Source organism: Micrasema longulum, unplaced genomic scaffold (genome assembly GCF_059751315.1).
Source record: "Micrasema longulum isolate JH-2025_06_02 unplaced genomic scaffold, ASM5975131v1 h1tg003108l, whole genome shotgun sequence".
Lineage (NCBI taxonomy): Eukaryota > Metazoa > Arthropoda > Insecta > Trichoptera > Brachycentridae > Micrasema > Micrasema longulum.
In genome coordinates, this window is record NW_028280208.1 from 10,220 (window position 1) to 25,202 (window position 14,983).

Sequence of the window (14,983 nt, forward strand, 5' to 3'; positions counted from 1 at the left end):
TAAAACGATCATGCCTAGATTTAATGTACACGATACGTTAATTAATTCATTGTACAGAAACCTGACACTAAAAGTTAAATGAAAAATATCACAAAAATAAATTTTCAAAACATGGACTTAATTTGATAAATAACAACAATAACTATTTACGCAATAACCGGCTTGATTTGAGCGTGGGTTTAAACTGTAATTAAGGTTTTAAATTAAATAGATTGATTTTCCCAAAATATTACGAGAAAGGAAAGTGGTTTAAAAACATCCTTTTTATTTTTACATCCTGTGTGCGGTGATTTTTTCAAAACTTACATTTTGGTTAGTGAAAAACACAGTAAAAATCTTACCGGTCTCCCAATATAAGATGTGAGTGCTTTTAGAAACTTTTCTTATTTTGCTGGATCATTTTATATTGGAAAGGCAAATAATAAGTGCTCTTACTCTTGAGGATCTTATTGTTTCTGTTTAGTCACTCTACTAAAAAATAAAAGTAAAGCATGCTAAATTCGTAATAACTGAAATTAACAGTTCGGAAATATAATGTTGCATTACATGTATAGCTCTCGTGATTTTTATCTTTATTTATAATTTATTGAAATACAAACTAAATTATTAAAAGCTATGAAAAAAACATTTATAAAAAAACCTGGTATGCTACATGCTTTTCAAGTTTGATATTAAATCTGAATAAATTATTACCTTCCACAACGTAACAGAATACATACGAGTAAAATTCGTGTTATTAAGAAAATTAGAGTAACGTCAACAACACTTAAATAAAACGTTACTGTTTTTTGTAATTTACTTGAAAACATAAGTTACAATATTATAGATTTACAAAACATTGAATGACGATATGTAATGCCAAGACATTATTCGAAAATGAAAAATAATTTCCACAGAAACACAAAAAAAATGTGTTCTATAAAATTCAATGATCAGAACAATATTTTAAAAATACTTTTATGGCAATTTCCTTAACCATTTTTTGTAATTTACATATTATACACGAAATTCTTTTTCAAATTAAAAATACTTTACGATATTCATTTAATTACGCGAGCCTAATGGACTTGACACTCGCTTACTTATACTAGAATTCGTATGATAACGAAAGTAAAATATTCAGTGCTTCTTTTCATAGAAGTGATAATATTACAATATAATTTATACAACACCCTAATAGTAGTAGTTGACATGGTTAAATGTTCTTTTTTATATTATAAAACGTTCACTGGTTAAACGTTAGTACGGTCTCCAAACTACCGCGTTGCTATCATTTTGGGGTTGACCCCTTTGTCCCGGTAAGCCCCCACCTCTTCCGTCTTCGGCACCCCTTTGGGCGGCGGCGCAAGAGCCTCCGCCGAGCAGATCCGTCCCTGCGCCCCCTCCATGCGCGAGCCCCATGTGCTGTTGCCTGTGTCCCCCTGTAGTGGACGTAATCTGATCCATCATTGTCTGCAGATCGTTGTGGTGATTTTGGGACGAGTGGATGGAGTTTGAATGGAACGGGTGGAAATTGTGCGTTTGGTTCGCTGCCGTGTACAGCTGGGAGTAGAGCAAACTAGCGGGAAGTACAGGATATAAGGAGTTGTTGCAGTTCCCAGCTGAATAACTCGACCCGGAGTTCTGGTGCCCGGACATCAGAGAAGGGAAGTTCGTCCCGTTAGCAGTTGTGCCTAAGTGGGATATCAGATTTGTCGTGGACGTCAGCGGGTCTTCTTGCACTGGGGATTCTGCTTGGGAGCTATTGTCGCTGAGAGAGCGAGATCCCGCCAAGCCAAAATCTACAGACGCGTTGTTGTTCGGGTACCGAGGCACCAGAAGACTCGATGTGGTAGAGTGGTTATGTGAAGGAGGTCCACTTACCAACCCGGACAGGTGTTGGTCCAACTCCGAGGCGGTGGTGTCTGGTAAAACTAGGAAAAAAAGAAAAATAATCATTTTAAATTAGGTTTTAATTAAAACCAGTGACTGTAACAAAAATATACTTAAATCAGTCAACTGAGTGAGGATCATTACTTCTTCTAGAATACAGAATAATTACTTTAGTTCCCATAGGTAGCAGTCTGAAAAAGATCGATTTTTTTCAAAGGCACCTAGATACTTTCTTATGTTTACTCCGCGGTAAAGTGATCAGAGTTTTTGTCTTTTGGCATAAAACTGCTACTCTTATGATGCCCAGATTTAACTATCATTCCACATTTTGGCAAATCTAATTAGGAAGGTTAGGTTAGTTAAGGTTAGGCCTTTGGATTTGATTAGCTACCTGCCTGGGACAAAACTAAACCTATGCTCACACCTTAAAAAATTAAACCTCAGACCATGGATAAAACAGGAATTTGACCCAAGCACGGAACAAAACTATATCCTATTTCCGGAAATCCAAGGCTCAAAACGGATCGTTCTTCATTTGACACACGATATATATATGTTGCATAGTAGTAAAAAGAAAAATAATACGTTGTACTGTCCATTCATTTGTTCATTTTACTAGTGTTCTTAAAGTGTTCCCAAATATAAATTGATGTAAACACTAAACTCAAACGAGTCAAAGTTGTAATTCCATATTGAAAATAGTAAAACCGAATTGATCACAATCAAGCGAACCCTGATGAAACTGAAATGATTTGCTCGGCAAATAAAAACTGCAGCCATGTAATGTGAGCTCCCACCGCGCGGATATTCCGCCATGTTTTATTTTTTTATTTCTCCCCCGATGATGGGCGAACAGATAAAATATTACCAATCGAATTGATTGATAGGTCTGTGGAGGCTCGGATAAATACTAACGGACACGAGTGCGTGCATATGACGTCATATTTTCCGTTGTATTGCACTGATGACAACGGGTAAAATATTTTTTTTTTAATGACTTTAAATACAAACACCAAACGACTCAGACTAGGCTGTGGTCCCGTGGTAGTGTCGCGGATTTCAGATCAGGATTTCTAAGGTTCCAACTTCGCTTTATTTTTTTCATTTTTTAACAAAAAATCCAAAAAGCCCTAAAATTGTTAAATATTTTATTTATTAATTTATTTATGAATTAACTAATTTATGTAAATGGCACGCATGAGTAACTTACGATTGAACGTAGTTATGCAGAAAGCAGCCAGTCCACAATTTAGAAAAAAAAATGGAAATTGGTGTTATCAGGTCAATTTTATGTTCTGCTAAAAACATACAAAAAACTGTAATAATCACCTTCTGAAAAAAATGTCGATCACGAAAATGGCATTTCTTTATTTGCAGACAACACTCATAGGACTACAAGAATCTTATAGTGCTTAAAAATCATTAAAACTAGTCAAATGGATATTTAAATTCTTGTTTGTAATCTTTAAAAAAAAACTAATTTATTGATTGTTTAGCATTTGTCAAAGTCAAAAACATTCCAGCCGTTGTGTAGATTTGATTATTAGCTCTTTTCACAGAGGTGCTATTATCTCAGTTTCACTTTTCTATGGCTGGCTGCTTTCTACATAACTACGTTCAATTAGTTATAATTTATTATAACTAATTGAACGTAGATGATAGTATTGAAGCTGTTAAGATGTATTTTTATAAATACAATAATTTAGAACAGAGACATAGTTTATGACAACCGGGAACAACCTATGACTGTGAACTTGCCCCGATTTACCAAAAACGAATTGTAAATCGCTCACTATCAGAAAATGGGAATGTAGAGCGGGGTGCGAACCTAGGGCCTTTGATCCGCGAGTCCACGCCACTAACCACTGGCCACAACCCAATTTTTTATACTGACATAACGGCCACGGTATAATAGAATTGAAAATATCGAAAGAAGAAATAATCAGGGTGTGTTTTTTTAATTATTATTTTTTTATATGGGAGTTTCTTTATTATTTACCTAGCTTATAAATAAACAAGGTTTATATTTCAAAAGTAAATTTTTCTGCAATTAAATTTCTCTAAATTTATCTAAACTGTTGGGATCAGGAGGGATATGCTAATTTTGACCAATCAATCAGCGTGTGTGCGTGAGAAAGTGCATGAATATGGAATGGGTAAGATCTGTGCGTAAAATTTTTATCCTCTGCCTACCCTTATGGAAAAACGGCTTGCTATTATTTAGTAGTATAAATTGTTACTGATGATGCATACTCACTAGTATTGGAGGCGAAGTCCTGCCCTGTATTCTGCTCTGCGGAGCCTCCAAAAGTGAGGGGTGGGGCGCCAAATTGTGGGGCGGGGGCGGCAGGGGCCCCCGGCGCCGCGCACGACGGCAGGTAGGCCGGGTATCCCCCCGCGCCACCGTAGCCCCATGAGTTACCGGTTCCGAGACCGAACTGAGGCATATCTGAAAAAAGTGTAATTTTTTCACATAAAAAGCTAACATAAGTTATTGAATTCTTTAATAAGTATGGACTACTTTGGTGAAATGAAGAATGATATTTAAAAGTTACATTTATTTTTCTATTTATGTAAGTGCACTATGTATTTATTTTTACATGCGTGTATATACATGGGGGTTCAAACTGTCGCAGGGTCGCAGTGAGTCACATCTTGCTGGAGGGTGTGATTATGTAAAATGCTGCGAACGCCTAGTTGCATTGCACTGGCAACACTATTGACAAGTCCTACTGGTTAGCATCCACGTCGTGAACCCTGGGCAATGGGATCACACTCATAACGGTGTGATCACAGCAGATAACGAGAGCATGAAAAGCGAGTTTCAGGCGCCTCTAAACCAGAACCAACCATCTAAGGGGAGGTAATCCCGACATAAAAATCCACTAGAGAAGGCAACGGGAAACCACTCTGGTCATCTTTTCCTAGTTTAGTTGAACAATCGACATTTCGTTTTGACCGAGTATAGACTAGAGTTCCAGACAACACGCATCATGTTAAAAGTTGCTCCAGCAATTCCTAGGCAGGTTGCGAGCTCTTTGTGCATGCTTCCATCCTCAGTTATATGAACTCCCAAGTATTTAAAGCTGTCAACTTTCTCAACACTATGTCCATTATTGTAGAGAGGCAATAAGTGAAATAATATTTCGACCCACAATTGAATAAAAAATATTACTGAATGTCAACAAAAAAAATCATCATTAAAGTACATTATCAAATTGATGTTTGTAATTTATAATCCGTTCAAAAATACGCAAAATAACTTAACACGATAAAATTACGGACGCGCGTATTTCAATTTGTTCCTGGTACAATATTATTTCGAGAATTTGCGTTGCATTTTCCTAGCTGCATCGTATGCGTGAAAGTATGCGAGCGTATACATATTCGCACCTGCATGAGGCTCAACCCTAACTGCATTCCCTCTGTCACGTGACAACATCGGGATATTGGGAAAGAGGGTGGGAAACGAGAGGTTAAAGCAATACAAAGCAAAACACAGTAACCTACACAAGTCAAAATGTTCAGAAAGAGCATAAACGCATTTGGTATTGTCATTTCATACATGACTTAATTAACAACATTTTTCTCCATCTCTTTTGTAATATGAATAAATTTTAACGAACTTTCTCGAGAGTTATATCCAGTAAATATCTAAAAAAATTGGGAAATGTAACTAGTGAAATATATTTGGGTTTAAAAATAGATAATTTCATGAGATGGAACCCACAAACTGAAGAAATTTCTATTAAAATAAAACTTACTATTATTTTTTCTTATCATTAAGAAATATACTATGGTTTAAGCAGCTATAGTCTAAAAATCAGTGCTAAAAGTTATATTAAAAAATATATCAAGGTATTGTCTGCAAATTAAAAAATGCCGTTTTAGTGATAAACACTATTTTCAGAGGTGATTGTTACAGTATTTTGTATGAAAGCGTCCTGGCTGTTTTTAGCAGAACATAAAATTGACTTTACGGCACTAGATAACTCTAATCTCATTTTTTCAAAATTGTGAACTGGCTGCTTTCTACATAACTACGTTCATTTTATCGCACTGTAAGCCGTTTTCAGAGCGTTATTTTAGGCATCGTTCGTCTCGCGGTCTGATGGTAAGTGCGATTTCCTACCATGCACGAGGTCTCGGATAAAGCATAAGAGTTAAAGGATTATCTCGCATGCTTGAGATGTTCCACAATCAGTGTACCAAAGCTGTATCCTATGCACAGTAAGGTGTGATAATGGTTATGATGAATTGAGGCTAAATAAGAATTGAATTCATTAATGTATTAACATCGATATTTGAAAAAGAACGTTTTTTTTTAGCAGTAGAGGATTGTAAATATAACGATTTCCTTTTGCTAGAGGTCACACAATACTAAGAATGGAATTATTTTTTATAAATACCCGTACTATATAAATAAACCCGTTTTTCAGCTTTTACCACATTATTAATATTTACCGGTGATCGACTTTCATCGTATCCATTCGCTTTAGATAACACATAAGTGTATTTTTTACTTTCCAAACAAAGTAAGAATTCAGATCTGTGTCTTATAAAAACAGAACCCGGAAATAGTATTTTTGACACGATGGCTGCACAAAAGTAAAAATCCTAAAAAAGGCAATCGAGTGAAGATAAGTATACACCGTAGTGAAGAGAAGGCGCAATCGCCCCACCACGCTTACCGGGGTCGATTTCAGGCAAAGTCCACATAAAATATTGTTTCACTCTGCAATATTTTGCATTAAATAAAAAGGTTCTCAGATTGAACAAAACGGATTGAAAGACGCTCAGTCTTCCAAACGGTTTTCGGGTATGCGTAGGGAGTGCTTTCACTATGCCTAGATGGCTCTTCGGGTGTTAGACAGATCAGCATACATTTATGTAACAGATGACCGTAATATGATTTGGTGTGCCAATGCGCAATATACGTATGTGCACAATCAAGTGCGGTAGGAGGACGATGATTTTTGAATTTTTATTTATTTATTATTATTTTGCTTTGCATTTTTCAATAGGTATACATAAGTTACAAATACCAAAAAAACTATTACACTTCGCGAAAAAAATTCACTCAGGCATGGCTTGTGTATGGGTATACATTTATTTTAAATTTAAATAAAGTATACTGGAAGAATATGATAGATTTCAAAAAGTATAAAAATTAGTGCTTATATTAAAAACAGAACTTTATTCTCGCTGAAAATTATAAAAAACGTATATTCTATTCATTAAAAAAATAAGCCATTTAAATCAGCTATTTTAAACATTATTTCATCAAAAAATTTAATCGAAATAAATTCAAATAATTCATCTTTATCAAATGCATTATTGTAGTTTTGGAGCTAAACAAATATTGTGTCTTTGCCCGAGTCTGGATTTACAATAAGGGATTTTAAGTAAGCTATTTAAGTATTTGTTTTTAAAAATAATTGTTGGCGCACAAACACATATTTATAATTCTCTTGATTTCTATACTGTATATTTGATTGCTTCTAGACTGGAACCCAATGTGTAAAACTGATCATCTTACCTTTCTGTAATATATGATCGTAACACGCTATTTTTGTTTAGCAATTCTGTGCTTATGCACTACCAAGTGCGGATAAAAGTTTGACTATGATGATGATTTACGGATTACGAAAATATTTTAATTTCAGAGCCATTTTATTTAAGTAATAAATTTTTGTTGGTAGGTACGTTTGTACAAAAAATCTATTTTAAAATTAAATTACCTTCTAGAAAAGCGAAAAAAAATTTTTACAGCTAAAATAATTAATCTTTTCTAAATCTACGAGGAGTAACTTATTATGCGTTATTCCGTTCTGACTTTTGGTTCGTTTGTTGAAAACTCATCAACCGAATCGACCAAAGCTTGGACTCAGTCCAGCTAACTATGGCCATGACTGACCGTCCGTGGTCGACTGACGGGTGACCAGGTCACCGACAGTAGAACTGGCCATTTGTCTCTCTGCTAGAAATGTTTAAAGAACAAATATGCAGTTAGTATTTACTCCACGTCCTCTGTAGGCACTTTAAGAGTTAAAAGCGATTACCTCCACTGAAAATTTGCGAGTAGATTTGTTGGACGCTACTTTTTAATGCAGTTTACTCTAATTTTTAATGCTCTAAAACGTTATTTAGATTAAACGAATCTAATTTATTTTCAAACTCAAGTGAGAATAAAAAACATAAAATTCTATTTTCTTTAAATAATTGCATTATTCCGATTTACCAAAAAATATAAATTATGGGTTCATTTTCACAATTTATTTTAAAGTAGGTAGTTTATTTTACACGATAGTACACAAACAAATATTGAAGGCGTGTTAAAAAAAATACAAGTATTCTACACTTTTTTCCATGTTGAGTAACATGCTAGAATGTTTTCCCAACTGGAAGGTTAATTCATTATTTTATTTAATAATTGTTGCTCTTTGTGTTAATTTTATTGCGATTAATCAAAAATTATTGATTTATTTTAAATTAATACATGATTTTGGTTTGTTTTTAGGATTTTGCTCTGTAACGCAAATGCGACTGCCGTTGCAAAGCATACATTTATGCTCCGAAACCTTTTCAGTTGTCAATATTTTTTTTGTTCCTTTATCGATCGCCATAATAAATATATCAAACTTAAATCAGACCAATCAATAGTGGAGATTGCCGTGTTTAATAACATGATTAATGTGGTAAAATAAGCATAACGCCTATTTTACAACAACAATTATGTTTTTTCTTAATTTCTTTCATATTTTTTTTAATACTTTATATTTTCAGTCATGTATAAATTAATATCGACGCATTATTAGAAAAAACGAGAATTTATAGCAGCGGAATTTAAGTTTCAAACGTTTAATAGGTAATAATTTTCTTAAATACATTTTGTATATCTTTTTTTACAACAGTTTTTGAAATTAAACGCATATTACAAAGAAAAAAAACCTGCAAGGAATCTAAATGTTGTTAAGTATTTTAATATAACCTCTTACCGACTTTTCCATGTTTACCGGTTTCGAGACGTACCCGCCTCTTTGTCAGGACACCAATTATCCCAACAAGCAAAACCCACTGATTAGGATTTGAAAATATTTTATGTTATGGGACAAATAGTTGAAAAAAGAGGGAGGGGATGAAAGGAGGGGCGTGAGTTTAATAGTGCATGTTTGTCCTAATCAGTGCATGTGCTTATTAAAATGCATGTAGCGTGGTTTTATATTTTTGTGCAAAAATTATGGTGAAGGTATTTAGTGGGTTTTGCATGTTGGTTTAATTGGTGTCCTGACGAAGAGACGGGAACACCTCGAAACCGGTAGACATAGAAAAGTCGGTAAGTGGTTAAATCAAATATTTAGTAAAATGTTTGACTACTAAGTTAATGCTTTAAAAATCAATAATATGCAAGGAATCATTGCAAGCTATCTAAGAACAGGTAATATACCTATTACGATCGCAAACAACCAGGCTTACAATTATTTATAAAATATACCTCTTTTACCGTATTAATTTAATTACATTTAATAAGAATAAAGATGTACCTTCTTAATATTAAAGTAAACGCCAATTTTGTCAACAGTAAAACTGAGATTGGAAACTATAGGATAATGAAGATATTCATTAAATTAGCTTTTTAAATGAACATTTTTTTTATTTATGGATGAAAATATATAATATAACTGCTTTTTATCACAAGACGTAAAATACAAATTTTTTGTTCCTATAAACTGCAATTCAAGCATATGAGCCTCTAAGCATTAGTATTATTTAATAAATGCCACAAAACATATTAGAGACTTTCACTTATAAAAACGTGATACGTCACCTACATAAAAAACTTTACACTTAAAGTGTGAAAAAAACAATAAAGGAAATTACAAAATATTATTATATGAATAAAACCATTTTTTTACCATCAATTCAATGTTTATCCTGGCATCTCCATGCCATAAACCATTCGTCAATATTGGGTAAGTAATGGGCCAGGGAAAATAATCTGCATCGTTTTCCCGCCACCAAATGCAAAGCGGCAGGGGGCAGCGGCCAGGGGGCAGGGGGCAGGAGACAGCGGGCTCTCCATTTGGGCGGGAATCGGTGTTGCAGTTTTTCCCGCCTTTTTTTGTCGGTTTGCCGGTTCCGTTTGGGTTTTATTTCCTCGTTGTTTTGTCCGGCCGTGATGCAGTTAAGTTATTTTGGGGCCATTTCGTGGATATTTTGGCTTTTACTCACAGTTTTAGTGCCTATTTCTGCCACCCCCGGGTGCGAGGCCTGTATGCACTCAACGTTTTGTACTCCTAAAATCGTTACTGTTTGCGTATTTTATTTTCATCGTAAGTTTATCAAATGCATTTAACACATTATTTTTGGTACCGGTCAGCACCTTTTCGGTAAAGTCTTTTTTTACCATATTACTACATAAATAGAGAACATTTTAGAGATTTAACCTCTTATTGGCTGGTTTATGTGGCCATTTTACACACTGTGTAACATTGACTTTTTTACTGTTTGAACATCCATATTGCCTTATTTTTTTTATCCTTTGAGTTTTGTAAAGTTGATTAGCTGAAACTTACATGGATATGGAAGATATTTATTAAACTCAACTAACTCAACTTATTTCACCTACTAGGCAAGGTAAGAAAAAAAACAAATATTTATACTTCTCATTCGAACATTTGGACAGACTCAACTCAAAGAATAGTTGATTAAACCGACTGATACCAAAAACAATAAAAAAAACATTTTAAAAAAAATATGCGTTGCAACGCGTTCTTTAGTATGTAGATGAATTACGCAGTTAGTAGGCAACGATTTCAGCTCTACAAAAATTGACATATGAAAGAATTGAAGAAAAACGGATGTTCAAACATAGGCAAAACGGAGAATGTTATATAATGTGTAAACTAGCTAATGACTGGTCATAAGCCCAATAAGTGCCTCCATTTATATATTTTACTCTCTTATATGTACCCTATCTCTGTTGTAATATTTAAATCTTCATGGCAGGGGGGGGGGGGGTAATGCAATCTTTGTCTACAAACATTTGGCTAAACTCAAAATATTGTTAAGTTTATTTCGTTTGAATTATATAATAGTATCGTAAGGTTATGTTTTTATTCATAGTTAATAGTTAATGGTATTTTTTTCAAAGTTTAGACTGCATTTACTTTAGAATTGTATTAATTTATATTTCTTTTGAGTAGAATCCTCATCGCCTTATTTTGTAGAATTGGTATGTTTTTAATTTCCCTTCATTACATAAAAAAAGAGTAGAAAAACTGTAATTTACACGTCAGCATATGATTTTTACACTACTCTTTATATCTATTACATTTCTCAATTTTCCCATTAACAAAAAACAACAAAAAGAAAAGATGCACATTGAATGCGTTTTGAAGTAAATTTTTTTATTGGAGTGCCGAGATATTTTATTTTATCTACTGAATTTACGACTAGACTCTCAATATTAATATTATATTTTTAAGGTATTTATTTTCCTCCCAATATTCAAATATTTTATTTTTTTAAATTATGAATAAAGTTCGGAAACGATGCCAGATGACTGGAACATCGGTGTTATATGCCCCCTGCACAAAAAAGGAGATGCCATGAACTGTGATAATAACAAAGACATAACACTGCTGGACACAGCTTACAAAGTCTTTGCTGCATTCTTATTGAAAAGACTTCTCTCACACGTCCAAAATATAGTAGGATCGTTATCAGAGTGGATTCAGACCAGATAGATAAACAACTGACCAAATATTTGCATTGAGGATCATACTGGAAAATATGCTGGAATATAACGTTGAGACTTACCACATGTTTATTGACCTTAAAGCGGCATATGACAGTATCTAGAGGTCCAAACTGTTCGAGCCAATGTTGAAATTGGGGATTTCTAAAAAGCTAATAAGACTCACTAAGATGACAATGTCTAAAACACAATGCTTGGTGATGGTTCAAAACAACAAATCAGATCCATTCCAGACATACAACGGTCTAAGGCAAGGTGATGCACTGGCATGCCTGTTGTTTAATATTGATCTTGAAAAATCTATAAGTGATGCAGGAGTAGAAACAACAGGAAGTATTTTAAGAAAGACCATCCAGATATTAGCCTTTGCAAATGACCTATACTTAATCTCCAGAACTGTCCCGGGATTAAAAGATGATTTCTTAAAGCTTAAAATGACTGCAAATGACATGGGTCTTAAAATAAATACATCTTAGACTAAATATATGTTTGCAAGAAAGTCACAAATAAACAAGCAATTGACGTTGGGTCACACCACATAGACAATGTCAATTTCTTTAAATGTGAAGGTACTGAAATGACTAATGATAATTATTATAGTACCGAGATAAGAACACGGCTATCGGCAGCAAACAAATATTATTATGGCTTGTTTAAACATCTGGGATCCAAATTACTCACTAGAAAAACTAAGACCATTATTTACAAAACTTTCCTCAGACCAGTCATTACATATGGTGCCGAATGCTGGGTTATGACCAAAAGAGATGAAAATATGGTATTAGTATTCGAAAGAAAAATATAAGGGAAGATATTTGGTGCTGTCAACCAAAACGAAGTGTGGAGGAGACGGTTTAATCATGAATTAGAGGTACTGTATGGCGAACTTAACATTGCACGGTTCATCAAAATAAAAAGATTACAATGGTTTGGTCATGTGCACAGAATGAATGATAACCGCACCCCAAAAAAGATTATTTATACCACCCCGGAAGGCAGACGAAGCAGAAGCAGACCAAAATTAAGATGGCTGGATAATGTGGAAAGTGACATTAGAGCGATTGGTCTGACAAACTGGAGAAAAGCCGTAGGGTGCAGACACAAATGGAGACAAATTCTGGAGGAGGCCAGGGCCCACAATGGGCTGTAGCGCCACTGATTATAATGATGATGAATAAATTTTGCAGACAATTAACGATAACTCTGTTAAATTCCCATTATAACCAAGGGCCTGATAAATATTTAAAATTTCTGAGAAAATATATAAGGAATAACGTGTGTTCTAAGAACCGATGTAAACAAAACATATTCAAAATATTAAATACAATAATATTATTATTGGGTATTATACCTATTTGAATACAATTAATTCCACTTGTGCGAAGATCGTCTATACGAAATGATCTCTTTTAAGAAAAGCTAAGACGAACCTTTGTGTGGGTGTTAGGCAGGAGTGTGAGCATTGTATGGGTGTGTGTTATGTACGAGTATATGTGCACTTGTATGTAGGTGTGTAGGGACGAAGGAGCGGGAGGGGACAGAGTAAAAGCGCACCCCACAAGCAAGCTTGATTATTAATTAAATTTCAATACAAAGCATTGCCGCTCTTCGGATGAACTTTATTCGCAATTCGTTTCTAGTATGTTCGGTGTTCACATACAGTAGACTCCATGTTGTTAACAAATAATAATAAAACCCTTTTCTGAGTTTCAAGCAGACCTCATCCCCCTTTTGTTTCAATGCGATTAAACCCTTTTAAGATTTCATTAATTGTGTGTTAGCGTTCAATCGAAGCCTTGACTGAATTCAACGTAAAAAAACTGTCTTTATGTAATAATTAGACAGCTTTAATAAAAACAATTTCATTTGATTACTCGTTTTGATAACAGTTTTTTTTATAAATTATTAAATTTACTTAAATTTTTTATAAAACGGGGATTATGTTTATTTCCTCGTTTTACAGGAAGACTGAAGAATAAAGTTTTGATTGTAAAATAAAAGCAAACGCCTGACCGTGTGATTTCGACTCGATGCATATTCTCAGAAAAATTCTGAAATTAAAATCAAATGGAGATAGGTCAATTGTGTAGTGAATTATCTAGGGCGTTTGCCTACTACGCTTGAGGTCACGGTTATGATTCCTGACACGAAATACAACTTTTAAACCTGGTTTTATACTGCAATATTTTAATATACAGAAACTAATTAAAATTCAATCTGCTTTTTTTTTCTCGCAAAACCTCGCATCATGTTTATTTTACTTTTATTTGTTTATTTTTCACACAATTTTCTAGAAAATATTTTTTCAGCATGAAAGAGTTTATCAAAGCAAAATTTGAGGGGGGGTGTATGATAAATAATTTGGTTTGTATCTATGTTGATTATTTAAATACAAATGTTTGTCGGGTAAAGCATTTTTTATTTTCTTAGATATGGGATACTAAGTTAAATAAATGTTACATTTTTTTGTTTAACAAATATAATTAGTGTACTTATTAAAGCCAGTACGTTTTGCTCACGCTTTTTCTCCCTGAAAAAAGAAAGCTCTTCGCTTGGAGAGGGGCTTACGAGTATATTAATTAATAGCTACTGTTTATAAAGGTTCAGAAAAAGATACCTTATAAATGTCGTTATTTGAGTTGATTGAATAAATGAAACCATTGCAGGAAAAGTAAACTATTTGTAAAATTTTATATACCTAACTTTTTCAATATGTTTAATAAACATGGATGTTTTGTAAATAAAAGTTTTTGTTTTATATTAATTACATAAATTGAATATAAGCAACGAGTCTGCTAACTTCACCTTTAAAATTTCCATTGTATGTTTTAAAATAACATCCAGTTTTATTTCCTTTATATTTCTTTTCTCCTTAATTTCTGAAATTTTCCTCAATTTTTCTTAATATCCTTTATATCCTTATACAGATATTAAGAAATAGAAAAAAACCTTTACCAAAGACGTTTAAAATATTATCATAAACAATATAATATGAATTTGAAAAGAAAAATGATTTTGTTAAATTTATGTAAGCCGTAAGGGTTTGTAAATAAATTTCAAATACAAATTTAAAAAAATAATGTTCTGAAGGAATGTTTATGCATTAAAAATGATGATACAAAAACATCCTAACCTATATTATTTATTGTTTCAGCATTTACTTTGTGGAAAAACATTTTGAATTTATTTAAAATGAAACACTTTGTAATTTTTATCACATAAGAGTTTAATATATTATAACAGAACTAGTTTTAGGTATTCTTAATTACCCATCATCAGGTTTCAGTCTAGTTTATATTTACACCCGTTGTGTTATAACTATGAATATATAAAACTAGTTGTGTTATAATA

General features: G+C 33.3%; 1 protein-coding gene across 1 annotated transcript in view; it reads right to left on the reverse strand.

The window, feature by feature from the left end:
* Positions 1-1,239: 1,239 nt before the first annotated feature.
* Positions 1,240-14,983, reverse strand: part of RunxA (RUNX family transcription factor Runt related A) — a gene marked incomplete at its 5' end in the record, with an annotated part of 65,513 nt that continues 51,769 nt past the window's right edge. Inside the window, 2 exons of the mRNA XM_088241854.1 lie at positions 1,240-1,913; positions 4,130-4,321. Of these exons, the coding sequence (XP_088097980.1) occupies positions 1,240-1,913; positions 4,130-4,321 (866 nt within the window). The remainder of the gene's footprint in view (positions 1,914-4,129; positions 4,322-14,983) is intronic.